At 49.7% G+C, this 17972-nt stretch overlaps 1 protein-coding gene across 1 annotated transcript in view; it reads left to right on the top strand.

Moving 5' to 3' along the window:
- Positions 1 to 17972, top strand: part of RAB8B (RAB8B, member RAS oncogene family) — a 135604-nt gene that overhangs the window by 97830 nt on the left and 19802 nt on the right. Inside the window, exon 5 of the mRNA XM_030188259.1 lies at positions 8667 to 8756. Within this exon, the coding sequence (XP_030044119.1) occupies positions 8667 to 8756 (90 nt within the window). The remainder of the gene's footprint in view (positions 1 to 8666; positions 8757 to 17972) is intronic.

The raw sequence follows: 17972 nt of genomic DNA, 5'->3' as shown, positions 1-17972 counted from the left end.
TTTCGGCTTTTGATTTCGCCGGCGTGATTTTTCCGCCCATGACATCGAAGCCTTCCAGCGGCTTCAAGAAGTGCACCCAGTGCGCCCGGGTTATCTCGCTCACTGATCGACACTCGTCGTGTCTTCAGTGTCTGGGGGCCGAGCACCGCCCTCAGAACTGCAGTCTGTGTTCCCTGCTTCAAAGGCGGACTCAGGTAGCGAGACTAGCCCAGTGGAACGTGTTGTTCTCGGGCTCTTCGTCGGCATCGGCACCGGGATCTTCGAGTGCATCGACGTCGTCAGCGTCCAGACCATCTTCCTCGGCCGCCCCTGCATCGAGTGCATCGAGGCATCGGGCCTCTGCATCGGCGCCGAGACATCGGATAGCTGCATCGACGTCGGTGGTACCAGGACCTCGTCTGCTGATGTCGTCGGACGGTGGTGCATCGGGTGGAGTGCAGGTGAGGGCTGTCCATTCCCCTGCTGGTGGCGGTGAGCCCTCGGGTGGGTCTCCGCCTACCCTGAGGGCTCCTGCGGTACAGCCCCCCCGAGATCGACCTTCTTCAGTCTCGGCCCCGAGGAAGCGACGGGTGGATTCGACGTCCTCCTCGTCGGTGCCGGGGAGCTCCGGTGACATGCTTCGGAAGAAATCGAAGAAGCATCGACACCGGTCTCCTCCCCGTGTCGGCACCGAGAGCTCTGGGTCGCCGAGGGATTCGGCACCCAGCAGGCATCGGCACCGAGAGGACCGCTCACCCTCTGTTCAGGAGGTGTCGATGCGCTCCGCTCTGGACAGCCCGGAACAGCCTCCACGCCCGGAACAGGTACTGACGTCGACGCCTGCATCGACCTCTCAGCCTTTCTCTGCAGCCGCTCTAAACGAGAGCCTCCGGGCCGTTCTCCCAGAGATTCTGGGAGAGCTGTTGCGCCCTACCCCTCCGGTACCGGCGGTGCTTGCGCCACCGGTACCGTCGAGCGTGGCGCCGGCTGGCCCATCGCCCAGGTTGAGGTCCCCGACGTCGGTACCGCGTGCGGTACCGACCGCGGCCACCTCCCAGGAAGGCTCCCCGACTACGTCGGCGGAGGGAGCTTCGCCGATGCGGGCGAGGGAGTCTACCTCTTGACGCCCCCATCGTGGACGGGGTTCCACGGAGTCGAGCAGGGCGAGGTTGCAGACACAGGTCCGTGAACTTGTGTCTGACACCGAGGGTGAGGCCTCGTGGGAGGAAGAGGAAGATCCCAGATATTTCTCTGACGAGGAGTCTGGGGGTCTTCCGTCTGATCCCACTCCCTCTCCTGAGAGACAGCTTTCTCCTCCCGAGAGTCTGTCTTTTGCCTCCTTTGTCCGGGAGATGTCTACGGCCATCCCCTTCCCGGTGGTTGTGGAGGACGAGCCCAGGGCTGAAATGTTTGAGCTCCTGGACTATCCTTCTCCACCTAAGGAAGCGTCCACTGTTCCCTTGCACCATGTCCTGAAGAAGACATTGCTTGCGAACTGGACCAAACCATTAACTAACCCCCACATTCCCAAGAAGATCGAGTCCCAGTACCGGATCCATGGGGACCCAGAGCTGATGCGCACTCAGTTGCCTCATGACTCTGGAGTTGTGGATTTGGCCCTAAAGAAGGCTAAGAGTTCTAGGGAACATGCTTCGGCGCCCCCGGGCAAGGACGCTAGAACCTTAGACTCCTTTGGGAGGAAGGCCTACCATTCCTCTATGCTCGTGTCCAAGATCCAGTCTTACCAGCTCTACACGAGCATACACATGCGGAATAATGTGCGGCAGTTGGCGGGCTTGGTTGATGCTCTTCCCCCTGAGCAAGCCAAGCCTTTTCAGGAGGTGGTCAGGCAGCTGAAGGCGTGCAGAAAATTCCTGGCCAGAGGAGTTTATGACACTTTTGATGTTGCGTCCAGGGCCGCTGCTCAAGGTGTGGTGATGCGCAGGCTCTCATGGCTGCGTGCCGCCGACCTGGAGAATAGAGTCCAGCAGCGGATTACGGACTTGCCTTGCCGTGCGGATAACATTTTTGGCGAAAAAGTCGAGCAGGTGGTAGAGTCTCTCCACCAGCGGGACACCGCATTCGACAAGTTCGCCCGCCGGCAGCCTTCAGCTTCTACCTCTACAGGTAGACGATTTTTCGGGGGAAGGAAGACTGTTCCCTATACTTCTGGCAAGCGTAGGTACAATCCTCCTTCCCGACAGCCTGCGGCCCAGGCTAAGCCCCAGCGCGCTCGCTCTCGTCAGCAGCGTGCGAATCAGCAAGGCCCCGCGGCTCCCCAGCAAAAGCAAGGGGCGAGCTTTTGACTGGCTCCAGCAGAGCATAGCCGACATCCAAGTGTCAGTGCCGGGCGACCTGCCTGTCGGAGGGAGGTTGAAAGCTTTTCACCAAAGGTGGCCTCTTATAACCTCCGATCAGTGGGTTCTCCAAATAGTCCGGCAAGGATACACCCTCAATTTGGCCTCTCAACCTCCAAATTGTCCACCGGGAGCTCAGTCCTACAGCTTCCAGCACAAGCAGGTACTTGCAGAGGAACTCTCCGCCCTTCTCAGCGCCAATGCGGTCGAGCCCGTGCCATCCGGGCAAGAAGGGCTGGGGTTCTACTCCAGGTACTTCCTTGTGGAAAAGAAAACAGGGGGGATGCGTCCCATCCTAGACCTAAGGGCCCTGAACAAATATCTCGTAAAAGAAAAGTTCAGGATGCTTTCCCTGGGCACCCTTCTCCCCATGATTCAGCAAAACGATTGGCTATGCTCTCTGGACTTGAAGGACAGCTCGGCAGATGTTGAGATTGCTGGGCCACATGGCTTCCACAGTTCATGTGACTCCCATGGCCCGCCTTCACATGAGATCTGCTCAATGGACCCTAGCCTCCCAGTGGTATCAGGCCGCCGGGGGTCTAGAGGACGTGATCCACCTGTCCACGAGTTTTCTCGAATCCCTGTATTGGTGGACGATTTGCTCCAATTTGACTCTGGGACGTCCCTTCCAAATTCCTCAGCCTCAAAAAGTGCTGACCACGGATGCGTCTCTCCTGGGATGGGGAGCTCATGTCGATGGGCTTCACACCCAAGGAAGGTGGTCCCTCCAAGAAAGCGATCTACAGATCAATCTTCTGGAGTTGCGAGCGATCTGGAACGCTCTGAAGGCTTTCAGAGATCGGCTGTCCCACCAAATTATCCAAATTCAGACAGACAATCAGGTTGCCATGTACTATGTCAACAAGCAGGGGGGCACCGGATCTCGCCCCCTGTGTCAGGAAGCCGTCAGCATGTGGCTCTGGGCTCGCCGTCAAGGCATGGTGCTCCAAGCCACATATCTGGCAGGCGTAAACAACAGTCTGGCCGACAGGTTGAGCAGGATTATGCAACCTCACGAGTGGTCGCTCAATTCCCGTGTGGTGCGACAGATCTTCCGGGCGTGGGGCACCCCCCTGGTGGATCTCTTCGCATCTCAAGTGAACCACAAGGTCCCTCAGTTCTGTTCCAGGCTTCAGGCCCACGGCAGACTGGCGTCGGATGCCTTCCTCCTGGATTGGGGGGAAGGTCTGCTGTATGCTTATCCTCCCATTCCTCTGGTGGGGAAGACTTTGTTGAAACTCAAGCAAGACCGAGGCACCATGATTCTGATTGCTCCCTTTTGGCCGCGTCAGATCTGGTTCCCCCTTCTTCTGGAGTTATCCTCCGAAGAACCGTGGAGATTGGAGTGTTTTCCGACCCTCATCACGCAGGACGAAGGGGCTCTGCTGCATCCCAACCTCCAGTCCCTGGCTCTCACGGCCTGGATGTTGAGGGCGTAGACTTTGCCTCTTTGGGTCTGCCAGAGGGTGTCTCCCGCATCTTGCTTGCTTCCAGGAAAGACTCCACTAAGAGAAGTTACTTCTTTCATTGGAGGAGGTTTGCCGTCTGGTGTGACAGCAAGGCCCTAGATCCTCGCTCTTGTCCTACACAGACCCTGCTTGAATACCTTCTCCACTTGTCTGAGTCTGGTCTGAAGACCAACTCCGTAAGGGTTCACCTTAGTGCAATCAGTGCATACCATTACCAAGTGGAAGGTAAGCCGATCTCAGGACAGCCTTTAGTTGTTCGCTTCATGAGAGGTTTGCTTTTGTCAAAGCCCCCTGTCAAGCCTCCTACAGTGTCATGGGATCTCAATGTCGTTCTCACCCAGCTGATGAAACCTCCTTTCGAGCCACTGAATTCCTGCCATCCGAAGTACTTGACCTGGAAGGTCATTTTCTTGGTGGCAGTTACCTCGGCTCGTAGAGTCAGTGAGCTTCAGGCCCTGGTAGCCCAGGCCCCTTACACCAAATTTCATCACAACAGAGTAGTCCTCCGCACTCACCCTAAGTTTCTGCCAAAGGTTGTGTCGGAGTTCCATCTGAACCAGTCAATTGTCTTGCCAACATTCTTTCCCCGTCCTCATTCCTGCCCTGCTGAACGTCAGCTGCACACATTGGACTGCAAGAGAGCATTGGCCTTCTATCTGGAGCGGACACAGCCCCACAGACAGTCCGCCCAATTGTTTGTTTCTTTTGATCCCAACAAGAGGGGAGTGGCTGTAGGGAAACGCACCATATCCAATTGGCTAGCAGATTGCATTTCCTTCACTTACGCCCAGGCTGGGCTGGCTCTTGAGGGTCATGTCACGGCTCATAATGTTAGAGCCATGGCAGCGTCGGTAGCCCACTTGAAGTCAGCCACCATGGAGGAAATTTGCAAAGCTGCGACGTGGTCATCTGTCCACACATTCACATCTCATTACTGCCTGCAGCAGGATACCCGACGTGACAGTCGGTTCGGGCAGGTCAGTTCTTCAGAACCTGTTTGGGCTTTAGGATCCAACTCCACCCCCCGAGGGCCCTGTTTGTTCTGTTCCAGGCTACACTCTCAGTTAGTTGGTAAATTTTTTAGGTCAATCTCAGTTATGTCCTCGCCGTTGCGAGGCCCAATTGACCAATGTTGTTGTTTTGAGTGAGCCTGGGGGCTAGGGATACCCCATCAGTGAGAACAAGCAGCCTGCTTGTCCTCGGAGAAAGCGAATGCTACATACCTGTAGAAGGTATTCTCCGAGGACAGCAGGCTGATTGTTCTCACAAACCCGCCCGCCTCCCCTTTGGAGTTGTGTCTTCCCTTGAAGTATATTGTCTTGCTACCTACTGGACTGGCCGGCTCGAGCCGGTTTCGGGCGGGAAGACGGCCGCGCATGCGCGGTGCGCGCGGGCGCGCGAGGGCTAGCAAAGGACTTTGCTAGTGAAGTTTCCGATTGGAGGGGCTGCCGTGGACGTCACCCATCAGTGAGAACAATCAGCCTGCTGTCCTCGGAGAATACCTTCTACAGGTATGTAGCATTCGCTTTAGGTGCGTTACGACGTTTCTGGGCATATTTGGAGATTTTTACATGCTTTGATCTTTTTGGTATATCTTTTCAAAGAGATGAGTCTTTAGTAATTTACGGAAGTTGGCCAGTTCGTTGGTTGCTTTGAAATTGCGTGGTAGCGCATTCCAGAGTATGTATTTCGCAACTTAATACAATCAATGGTATTAAGCCATTTAGATTACTACTACTATTACTACTATTAAACATTTCTATAGCGCTACTAGACTTACGCAGCGCTGTACAAATTAACATGAAAAGACAGTCCCTGCTCAACAGAGCTTACAATCTAAATTGGACAGACGAACAGACAGCTAGGGGTGGGGAAATTGCAGTGGTAGGGGTGATAAGTGAGGGTGTTGAGTAAGAGAGTCATGGTTAGGAGTCGAAAGCAGTAGCAAAGAGGTGGGCTTTAAGCCTAGACTTGAAGACAGCCAGAGACTGAGCCTGACGTACTGGCTCAGGGAGTCTATTCCAGGCATAGGGAGCAGCTAGATAGAAGGAACGGAGCCGGGAGTTAGCAGTGGGGGAGAAGGGGGACGACAGGAGACATTTACCCAGCGAACGGAGTTCACTGGGAGGAGTGTAGGGAGAGATGAGAGCGGAAAGATTACTGCAACAGAATGTATGCAGGTTGTAAAGAACAACTAACTAAGAAACCTCAGACCGCACAGAATACAGCAGCCAGACTGATCTTCGGAAAATCAAAATATGAAAGTGCCAAACCCCTTCGTGAAAAATTGCATTGACTTCCCACCAAGGAACGTATTGCCTTCAAGGTTTGCACCCTGGTCCACAGGATTATTTACAGCAAAGTTCCTGGATACATGTTGAACTTTATAAATCTACCACCCAGAAACAGCACCAGTCTATCCCGAACTTACTTAAATTTGTATTATCCAGACTGCAGTGGACTTAGATACAAATCAGTTTATGCATTCAGCTTTTCTTACATAAGTACACAATTGTGGAACACTCTGCCCAAAACCGTGAAATCTATCCACAATCATCTTTAGGAAGTCACTGAAAACCAACTTGTTTAAGAAGGCCTACCCCCCTGACCCAAATTAACTTTCTACTTCCTGCGACACAGCAAAACTGTGGACCGTATTGGACTTTTATCACCACCCCCTCTTTATTTCTTTGTTGCTTTTATTTATGTTTCTTATATGCCTACTATATATTGTGTATTTGTATTTTACCGAACCAGAGCCTGCTTCTATGGTATTGTGTAAGCCACATTGAGCCTGTAACTAAGTGGGGAAAATGTGGGGTATAAATGTGTTAAATAAATACAAATTATCTAGGGAATTCCCATGAGTGCTCACTTAGAGAAAGAAAGCAGAGTATCTGTAAGGGGGATTCTCTGTAGATAAAAAGTTAAATCAGATGCACACAATTTTGTTAACTTCTCTAAGAACTACTACTACTTAACATTTCTAAAGCGCTACTAGGGTTACGCAGTGCTGTACAATTTAACATAGAAGGACAGTCCCTGCTCAAAGAGCTTACAATCTGACTAGAAGCTGCGTGCAGGGGTGCCTGTGCACAGGATGGACCACACAGACTTAACCTTTCTTTAAAGTTGTGTGATCTGGGATAGCTACACTGTCCTAGCACAGATGGCATCACCCACTTGTGTATCTGATTTTAGCCTGCTGTCCACACACACACAAAAAAAGTCTATTATAGGTAAGCAGTTTCTCTTTACCATTTAAACTCTTTAGAAAGACAATAAATATTTAGCTAATATTGCCTTGAATAGTTTTGGGAAGGCTCAAAGCTACACCTTTAGGCATGGAAAGAAGAGAATAGCTGTTTAAAAAATTGAAAAAAAAAAATATATATTTTTTGGATTTAACTTACATTGTATTTGTAAGTCAGTTAATCAAGTAAATATTTCTCTATCCATAGAGGGCCTACAATTTACCCCCCCCCTTTTTTTACAAAGCCACATGGTAATGCCAACACAACCCATTAACTTTGAATGTGCTGTGTTGGCATTACTGCGCTAGCAGCCATTAGCACGGTTTTGTAAAAGGGAGGGTAAATTTGAACCTACAAAAAATATAATTCTTAAGTGAACATACCAGCAAAAAGAGACAACCTGTTCAGGCATTTTACAATTAACCGTACTAAATGTTTCTCTTCTAGGCTGCTCATAAAGACAAGTTTGTGATGCTGAGTTAAATTTTCTTGCATTTTAATGCTAATTGAGATTTTGTTATGAGAGATTTGAAATTTTATTTTGTCTGGGGTGGGGGTGTGCATGCACACATACAAAACCATGTGCAATAGCTTCTAACCTATAAGTTATTGTGTGTGATGTTATAATGATACATTAAGATATTATGATCCAAGGGTGATTTGGTAGACTGGAATAGAAATCGAAATGAAGTAAACAAGGAAGACAATCGCAGTTCTTTCAGCACATGACTTGTACTGTTTTCAGGTTTATTGGTGTTGAGAAGAAGTGTAGTTCCAAAATTTCTTAGTTGGCTTCTGTTCTGAAGGTGTTTGCAGTAGGGAGCATTCTTTGTAGACACATGATTATGTTGCAGTAAGGGGGGGACTTGATATGGAGTGGCCTAGTGGTTAAGAGCGTCAGTCTTGCCATCCAGAGGTGGCTGGTTCAAATCCCACTGCTGCTGCTTGTGATCTTGGGCAAGTCAGTGAAATACTGAAAAGATGTAAGCAAAATTCAAATCTATATATATAAAAGGCACCACTGAAGCCTCCAGCCGGAAGTGTGAAGCGCCAGAGATATCCGGTTTCCCCATGAGTGAAGGAAAATCAGAGGGGGGAGGGGTGGAGAGAGATGCCCTCACTCTCTCTGTAACACAAACACAGAACAGCAGGAAACTTAACACTCCCACATGCACACTCTGAAGAAAACCTTGCTAGCCCCCGTTTCATTTGCATCAGAAACGGGGCTTTTTTACTAGTAAATAAATATACTGCCTTTTCTGTGGTTACAATCAAAGCAGTACTTATTTTGTACCTGGGACAGAGTCGCAAGGAGCTGTGGGAATTGAACCCAGTTCACCAGGATCAAAGCCCTCTGCACTAACCACTAATCTACTCCAGGCATGATCCATTGAAATAGTTTTCCTTAATGGTTGCGTCTATATCTGATTTGGAAATTATGGGATAAAGACTAGAAGATGAAACAATTTATGGAAGGAACAAGGAAAGGAACGAGATTGTAGGCAGTAAGATCAAGTGATAATCGCTCTCAGAGGAGAAAATATTTATCACTAAATGAAAAGTAGTAATATCAGTTACCTGAATGTTTGTATATTTTGTTTCAGCATGCCTCTTCTGATGTAGAAAGAATGATCTTGGGAAACAAATGTGATATGAATGAAAAACGACAAGTATCAAAAGAAAAAGGCGAGAAGGTAACCTTGGCATCATTGCTAAAAAGGAATTAGTCAAGTATTTAACTTTTTGTTTCAACCTTCTTTATAACTCAAACAAAACTTAGAAGTGGGATAACTAATTTCTGATCCATGAAGGCTTGCAAGCAAGTTCAATTTAGAGGTTTAACTAATGCCTCTGGTTCTAGCTGATTTTTTTTTTTTTAATTAAAGCTACTTTATCCACATGTTTAGTATTCATTATGAGGATTGCAGGTAGAGCTTGGTAACACTAACTGTAGCAGTGCTGTGGGCAATCTCTTCATAACAGGCAACCTACCATTTGGTAGTATTTCACCTAATGTGGTGCTTATTTCAGTATCTGTATTTTGTCTGTGCTGCTAACTTGAAACTTCAGCAGTTTGGATGTTAAGTTGCTGTCAAGTAAACCTTGTGATTTCATCACTAGAAGAATCCTCTTTTCTGGATTCCATTCAAGGCTTAATTGGTATTTGGCCAATAAATTAAATTCACTTGATTAAATACAGTTCAATTAGTGTAAATAGAGGGTTGTAGATTTGTAGAGGGATTAGTCTTTTCCTGCTTGTAATTATGTGCATTCGTATGAACACACTGCAAAGAAATTGGCATGCTCGGAAGACAAGGTGAATTGCCAGTCATGTGTGCAGGCGATGACATTGCTTCTAGGAAATGTTAGAAAACACTTGATGCATGCCTGATAGTTCCCATACTACCCTGGCCACATATGGGGGCCCTTTTACTAAACCACATAAGCATCTACGCGCACCCAACTTGTGCCAAAGTGGAGTTACCGTGTGGCTCTTGCGGTAATTTCATTTCTGTCGCGTGTACTGGATGCGCACCAAGTGGCGTTTGGCGCCCGCAGGTCATTACTGCTTGAGACTTTACCACTAGGTCAGTGGCTGGCGGTAAGGTCTCAGACCCAAAATGGATGCACGGCAATTTTCATTTTGCCGCATGTCCATTTTCAGCAAAACGTTTTTAAAAAGGCCTTTTTTACAGGTGCACTGAAAAATGATTCTGTGTGCGCCCAAAACCCACGCATACACTACTGCAGGCCATTTTTCAGCGCACCTTAGTAAAAGGACCCCATGATGCCTTAGTCCCTCACCCCCACATGGTAGATCAGACACTTTGCTAAGAGCATTGGCCCTACAGATCTCAAGCCTTATTTAGCAGTGTTCTCCTTTTGTTCACTTCCAGATAGTGTACTTTTTTTTGCTTTTTCCTCAGTTTTTCCCTAATCAAGGGGGCTAAAGTTTATATTAATATGAGTACATAAGCACATCGTTTCTTTTGGGAGTTGGACTCTTTTAAATAAGAGGGCAACAAATTATGCCTATTAGGATATCAGCCCAGGTAATATCAGGTTGAAAGCTTTCCTACACCTTCCAGGCCAAAACATTAAAGGGAAAGAAAAGGACTGGACTTTTGTATATCATCAAGGCAGTTTACATATTATATACAGGTACTTATTTTGCACCTGGGGCAATGAAGGGTTAAGTTGAGTTGTGCAGGGTCACAAGGAGCTGCAGTGGGAATTGAACCCAATTCCCCGGGTTCTCTGGCCACTGTGCTAACCATTGGGCAACTCCTCCATCCATTGTGGGTTTACTTAACTACTCCCTTGGGCCCCAAGAAAACTGGAAGATTTGTGTCCCATCCTAGTTTCCAAGTTTTATTCAGTTTAATATACTGCCAGTCAATAGATTCCATCTTAGCGGTTCTACAATGCTAAAATTTAAAAAAAAAAAAGGAAATTACAATTTAAAACAGAGAGAGACCTACTGTTTACATATTATCTCAAGAGCCTTAAACATATGTCATATTGGAAAAGTTCAAGTTAAGTTATCCTAGGCACCTTAATTCTTCTGTTAAAACAGTAGAAGCTGATCATTTTTTTTTTTATTATTTGAAGAAAAAAAAGCTTTTGTTCATGGAGACATTGTTCTGTGCAATTGTTTCCAGTTTGTCAGGGTAATTACTCATGTATATGGTAACAATGCTAAAATAAGCAAAACCAAATAATTCTTGCAAACCAGTAGGTCACCCAAATTCAATATTTTGATTGACAAACTTTTATATAGCTAATCCGATTAGAGTATTTGTACATTTGTAAGTATATGCATTCACTGGTGATCTCGGCAGGGAGGGGGAGAATTGGAATCCGGAAGTAAGGTTCTGCTTACTTAAGGAGTCCCATTTGTGTGACTGATTCACCTTGTCTTCAGAGAAAATGGTTTACATTTATTACAGTATATGCAGATACTTTTCTTTGTCCCTAGTGGTCTCACAATCTAAGTTTTGTATGTGGGACAATGGAAGGTTAAGTGACTTGCCCAGGGTCACAAGGAGCCACAGTGGGAATCGAACTTGTTTTCAGCCCACTGCACTAACGGTTAAGCTACTCCTCCACTCATGGTGGCATGGGAACTATTGCAGATTCCTAGAAGTGCTTTCTAATTTTTTTGGTATATATCTCTAGAAAGTCTTATTGGTGGTGTCATCACCAATTTCTGCGACTGGTTATTTATTTCAGAGAATAGTTATATAGATGAGCAATTTTGCTCATATTGTAAGTAAAGCAAAATTGTTTTATTCAGAATGAATTTTGATGAGTTCTACTTAACTAGAGAAACTTTAGGGGTATGTTTACTAAGGCGCGTTAGCGTTTTTAACGTGCCTGTAAAGTTAAGGCACATTAAATGCTAATGCACCTATATATTCCTATGGGTTCATTAGCATTTAATGTTTGTCCACCATTTACACGCATTAAAAATGCTAACACGCCTATAGTGCACCTTGGTAAACATAGTGGTTAAATTGTTAGCCATTGGGATGTTTCCTCCTCCATTGCTAAAGCATTTAAAGTTGTTTAAGACTGAAGAGAATTGAAAAAAAATATTGATCTTTCTGCAGTAATCAACTCCTTATTTTCTATGCCACACCAGTCTAAAAACGGTGAGTGTATTCATTTGCCAGTAGATGGGAAAAGAAATAAAAAACTGGAACCTGTCTCATCGCCCCCTTTTGGAATCTGGTGCAGCCTTCAGCTCAGTGTTTGTCTCCAGCAGCTAGGAGTAAGGTGCTTCCAGGACAGCAATAGGCTTAGGTTCCTGAAAGCGTAGGCATTCTGGAGCACAGGGAGCAGTCCTGTTGAGACTGATTTTTTTTTTTCTCTGGGTCCGGGTTCTCACACCTAGTCAAACACTGGTTAGACCTCAGTGACTTTGGTCTCTTGGGTGTGACGACAGGAGCTACCAAAAAATATCTACCTTAGAAAAATATACTTATTAATGTAGTATTAGACTAGACTTTTAGAATCTTAAGGTCACTGTGTATGACCCCTTTGCTGAATGAGCATTACCTCACTGTCTTACAATGTTTTCCTTTCCTGACGGTCTCTGTCAAATAACAGAATATCCTGCTATTCATATTTTAAGTCGTGGAAAGAAAAATATTGTTAGTCATTCATATTTTGATTAGTAACTGGTTTAAATACTGAGTAATCAGATGGTCAAGGGGAGAAAGAAGCTATCATGGAATATATGTAGTCACCAATAAACTAACCTATGTGCCAGTATTAATGAATCTGTTTATGTTCCTGCAATATCTCCAATCTCATCTCCATTCCCCTCCTCCCCCCTTCCTCCCTCCCCTTCTCGTGTGCCCTGTGGAATGCCCACTCAATCTACAACAAACTTACCTTCACCCATGATCTCTTCATCTCCCATTCCCTCTATCTGCTCGCCCTAACCGAAACCTGGCTCACCCCCGACGACTCTGCCTCAGTCGCAGCCCTTTGCCACGGAGGCTACCTTTTCTCCCATTCGCCCCGCACAGCTAGCCGCGGTGGCGGCGTTGGCCTACTATTTTCGCCCTCCTGCAGTTTTCAACCCCTCCTCCTACCACAATCTCACTGCTTCTCATCCTTTGAAGTCCATTCCATCCGTCTATTCTACCCGCTGCCACTCCGAGTTGCAGTCATCTACCGCCCCCCTGATAAGTTCCTTCCTTACTGACTTTGATGCCTGGCTCTCCGTTTTCCTTGAGCCCTCATCCCCATCCCTCATTCTTAGTGACTTCAACATACACACTGATAACCCATCCGACTCGTACGCTTCTCAATTCCTCACCCTAACTTCCTCCTTCAACCTCCAACTGAGCTTCACCACCCCTACTCATAAATCTGGTCACTGTCTTGATCTCGTCCTCTCTTCTACCTGCTCGCCCTCTAATCTCTGCGTCTCTGCTCTTCCCATTTCTGACCATCACCTGATCACATTCACACTTCATCACCCTCCCCCCTCAGTCCCGCCCAACACTAACCACTACCTCCATGAATCTCCAGGCTGTTGACCCCCCCACCTTATCCGCTAGTATCTCCGATCTCCTCCCGTCCATCACGTCCTCCAAGTCCGTCGACAAGGCTGTTTCCAAGTACAATGCCACTCTCTCCTCCGCCCTAGACACCCTTGCACCATCTGTTTCCCGTCCCACAAGGCGCACTAATCCCCAGCCCTGGCTTAACCCTTGCACCCGTTACCTTCGCTCCTGCTCCTGATCGGCTGAACGCCTATGGAGGAAATCTCGCACCCATACTGACTTCATTCACTACAAATTCATGCTATCCTCCTTCCAGTCCTCCCTATTCCTCGCCAAACAGAACTACTACACTCACTTGACTAATTCCCTCAGCTCTAACCCTCGTCGTCTCTTCGCCACCCTCAACTCCCTCCTCAAAGTGCCCTCCGCTCCCACCCCCCACCCCCTCACTCTCTCCTCAATCACTGGCTGACTACTTCTGTGACAAGGTCCAGAAGATGAACCTCGAATTCACCACTAAACCTTCTCCTCCTCTTCATCCTATCACCCACTCCCTCAACCAATCAACCCAGGCCTCCTTCTCCTCTTTTCCTGATATCACCAAAGAGGAAACCGCCCTTCCATATCATCAAGCTGATCAATCCATAGACTGGTGGGTTGTGTCCATCTACCAGCAGGTGGAGATAGAGAGCAAACTTTTGCCTCCCTATATGTGGTCATGTGCTGCCGGAAACTCCTCAGTATGTTCTCTATCTCAGCAGGTGGTGGTCACACACAGCAGCAGCTCTGGCTAGGCCTCCAAGCCTAATCCTTAGGTTTTGTTGAGGCCTGGGGTTGAGGGCTCTTTTGAGCAAGTGCAAACCTGGTGGTGCCAGGTCCCTCCTTTTCTCCCCCCTCCCGCTGGCTCCGTTTAAAAAAAAAAATATATTTTTTTTTAAACGTCTTTAAAGGCGTTTAATTCGACGTTTCTTTAAACGTTCATTGCAGCTACTCACTGGGACACCAGTTCGTTACAGCTCGGAGCGGCAAGCAGGTAATTTTACCTTTTTATAGCGGGCAGGGGGTTCCCCGATTCTTCTCCTCGTGGCAATGGCGTCGGAGGGCGAGGGCGCAAAGGGTCGCTCCCCGGATCGCTGGAGCGCTTCTAGAGGGGATGCGGGGGTTTTACAACCTGATTCGCCCTTGATGGGTGATAGTTTAGTGACCGATGAATGTCCCGGTCGTTCCTCCGGCGTGGCGGTTTTTTCCCGCCATAAACGCCCATCCCCCGCTCCTCGCCTCCGCCATCTTGGCCGGCCACGCGGCTCGGACGGCTTCTTCGGGGCCGCCCTTGAGGTTGGAGACATTAATGCCATGAACGCCCTTAATTTGGGCGACGGCACAAAAGCGGCTAAAGTTAAGCGCCGTTCTTCCCGCGCGGCTCCTTCACGGAGTTTCGCGCCGGACGCCATTTTGGATGCGCAGCATGTCTCTCCCCCGCTATTGCGAGCGCCGGTTGAGAGTGCGTCTAGGGCTGTTGCCCAGGCTGCGGAAGTGCACAGTCTGGGGGGTTTCTCCCCCGAGTTTGTTTTGCTGCTGCATCAGGCTTTCCTCATGCAAAACGCTGCCCCTGCTCCCTCTTCTGATAAAGAGGTTGAGGTTCCCAGAGGTAAACGCCCTCGGGTTGATTTCCAGGCCTTGGAGGACTTTTGTCTCCTCTGATGTAGATGAGGGCAGCGTGTCTGAGGTCTCCCAACGATCCTTTGCGGATTCCTTGGAGGAGATAGATCCCCGCTCGGATGGAGCGGATGACCCCTCTGCAGCGCGGCTTTTTAGCCCAGAGGATTTGCCCAACCTGTTGTTACAGGCCATGGACACTTTGAAGATTTCCTCTCCGGAGGACGTCTCTCCCTCAGCCCCTGTTGGCTCTGCCATTATGCTGGGGACGAAGCGCCCGCCTAGAACCTTCCACGTGCATGATGCCATGCACACCTTAATTGCGGCTCAATGGGATGTCCCGGAAACGAGCCTTAAAGTGGCTAGGGCTATGTCCCGCCTCTATCCTTTGGCTGTGAGTGAACGTGAGGCCTATCTGTGGCCTACCGTGGATTCTTTAATCACTGCGGTGACTAAGAAAACGGCGTTGCCGGTGGAAGGTGGCACGGCCCTAAAGGACGCCCAAGACAGAAGATTGGAGGCGGCCTTAAGGTCGTCCTTGGAGGCAGCTGCTTTAAGTTTGCAGGCCTCAGTTTGCGGCTCCTATGTGGCCAGGGCGTGCCGGACTATGGTGCAGCGGGCTTCCCCCTCGGATCATTCCTTGAGGGCTGATTGGCCGGCCCTGGAATCGGGCTTAGCCTATTTGGCAGACTTGCTGTATGATGTCTGGAGAGCCTCAGCTAAAGGCATGGCTCAGACAGTCTCTGCGCGGCGGTGGCTTTGGCTGAAACATTGGTCTGCTGACCACGCCTCTAAATCCCGCCTGGCTAGATTGCCTTTTAAAGGCAAGCTGCTCTTTGGGGTCGAGCTGGACAAAATCGTGACCGATCTCGGCACGTCTAAGGGCAAGAAATTACCAGAGGTCAGGGCTCGGGTTAGTACTCGTCCCGATACCTCCATACCGCCCGGGCAAGTCGGGTTCCTCTGCCCCCTCTTCCTTCAAGAGGAATTTCTCCCCCAAGCAGCATTCCTTTCGCAGAGACCGCCGTCCCGGAGGTGCTCCCTCCGGTCCTCCCCCAGGGTCTCGTACCCAATGACGGGGCCTTGGTCCACGCCCCAGTGCAGATGGGAGGACGGCTGTCCTCGTTTCTGGGCGAGTGGACCACTATAACTTCAGACGCGTGGGTGCTGGAAGTCATCAGAGACGGCTACAAGCTAGAGTTCTGCCAACCCTTAAGAGACGGGTTTGTACTCTCTCCCTGCAAGTCTCCGGTCAAGCTGTGGTAGTGCAGCAGACCTTGGACAACCTGATCCGCCTGGGTGCGGTCGTTCCGGTGCCAAAAAATCAGATTGGCAAGGGACGTTACTCCATTTACTTTGTGGTTCCAAAGAAAGGAGGTTCTGTCCGGCCTATCCTCGACCTCAAAGGGGTCAATCGGGCCTGGAAAGTGAGGCACTTTCGCATGGAGACTCTCCGCTCTGTTATAGCGGCAGTGAAGGCAGGAGAGTTCTTGGCTTCCTTGGCCATCAAGGAAGCGTACCTGCATATTCCCATCTGGCCTCCTCTCCAACGCTTTCTGCGTTTTACAGTCCTGAGACGACACTTCCAGTTCAGAGCCCTCCCTTTCGGGTTGGCTACTGCTCCGCGGACCTTTTCCAAAGTAATGGGGGTCATAGCGGCCTTCCTGCTAAAGGAAGGAGTACAAGTCCATCCTTATCTGGACGACTGGTTGATCAGAGCCCCCTCTTATGCAGAGTGCGGCAAAGCTATGGACCGGGTAGTTGCTCTTTTGAGCTCCCTGGGATGGATCATCAACTGGAAGAAGAGCCAGCTGCGCCCGACTCAGTCCCTGGTGTATCTGGGAGTTCGATTCGACACCCAAGTGGGCAGAGTGTTCCTGCCAGACAATCGGATTGTCAAGCTTCAGGCTCAGGTGGACTAGTTCCTAGTAGCCTCTCCTATTCGGGCTTGGGACTACGTGCAGCTGTTGGGCTCTTTGACGGCCACGATGGAAGTAGTGCCCTGGGCCAGGGCTCATATGAGACCACTACAGCTATCTCTGCTGCTGCGCTGGACTCCGATGTCGGAGGATTATGCTGTGCGCCTTCCCGTGGACCCAGCAGTGCGCAAGGCGCTGAGCTGGTGGACGCAGACAGACAAGTTGTCTGCAGGATTGCCTCTGGTGACCCCGGAGTGGATTGTCGTCTCGACAGACGCCTCTTTGATGGGCTGGGGAGCCCACTGCTTGGGAAGGACAGCGCAGGGGCTCTAGTCTCCTGCAGAGGCAAGTGGTCTATCAACCTCCTGGAACTCAGAGCCATTCGCTTGGTGTTATTGGAGTTCATCCCGGTACTCGTGTTGAAGCCTGTACGGGTCCTGTCGGACAATGCCACGGCTGTGGCCTATATCAACCGCCAGGGAGGTACCAGAGCGCCCCTCTAGCCAAGGAGGCTATGAGTCTTTGCCAGTGGGCGGAAGCGAACCTGGAGCAGCTTTCAGCGGCCCACATTGCCGGAGTCATGAATGTCAAGGCGGATTTCTCAGTCGCCATACCTTGGAGCCCGGAGAGTGGCAACTATCTGCTCAGGCGTTCTTGGACATCACGAAGCGCTGGGGCCAGCCGAGCCTAGATCTGATGGCGTCATCGGCCAATGGCCAAGTGCCGCGCTTTTTCAGCAGAGGACGGGACCCTCGATCCCTGGGAGTAGATGCTCTTCTCCAACAGTGGCCGACACAAGAGCTCCTCTATGTGTTCCCGCCCTGGCCCATGTTGGGCAGGGTGCTAGACCGGGTGGCAAAGCATCCCGGCAGGGTAATCCTGGTGGGTCCGGATTGGCCCAGACGTCCCTGGTATGCGGACTTGTTCAGGCTCTCAGTCGACGATCCTCTGCGGCTGTCAGTGGAGCAGGGCCTGTTACATCAGGGTCCCGTGGTGATGGAAGATCCCTCTCCCTTTGGTCTTACGGCCTGGCTATTGAGCGGCAGCATCTGAGGAAGAAGGGCTTCTCAGACAAGGTCATCGCCACTATGCTGAGAGCGAGGAAGCGCTCTACTTCTACTGCTTACGCCAGGGTTTGGCGTATCTTTGCAGCATGGTGTGAAGCAGGCTCACTTTCTCCCTTCACTGCTCCAATTTCTTCAGTGTTGGCGTTCCTGCAAGAAGGTCTGGAGAAAGGACTGTCGCTCAGTTCCCTTAAAGTCCAGGTAGCGGCTCTGGCTTGCTTCAGGGGCCGCCTGAAGGGTGCTTCCCTGGC

Source organism: Microcaecilia unicolor, chromosome 1, assembly GCF_901765095.1.
Source record: "Microcaecilia unicolor chromosome 1, aMicUni1.1, whole genome shotgun sequence".
Lineage (NCBI taxonomy): Eukaryota > Metazoa > Chordata > Amphibia > Gymnophiona > Siphonopidae > Microcaecilia > Microcaecilia unicolor.
The sequence above is the reverse complement of the archived record's forward strand: the minus strand, read 5'-3'. Positions and strand labels throughout refer to the sequence as shown.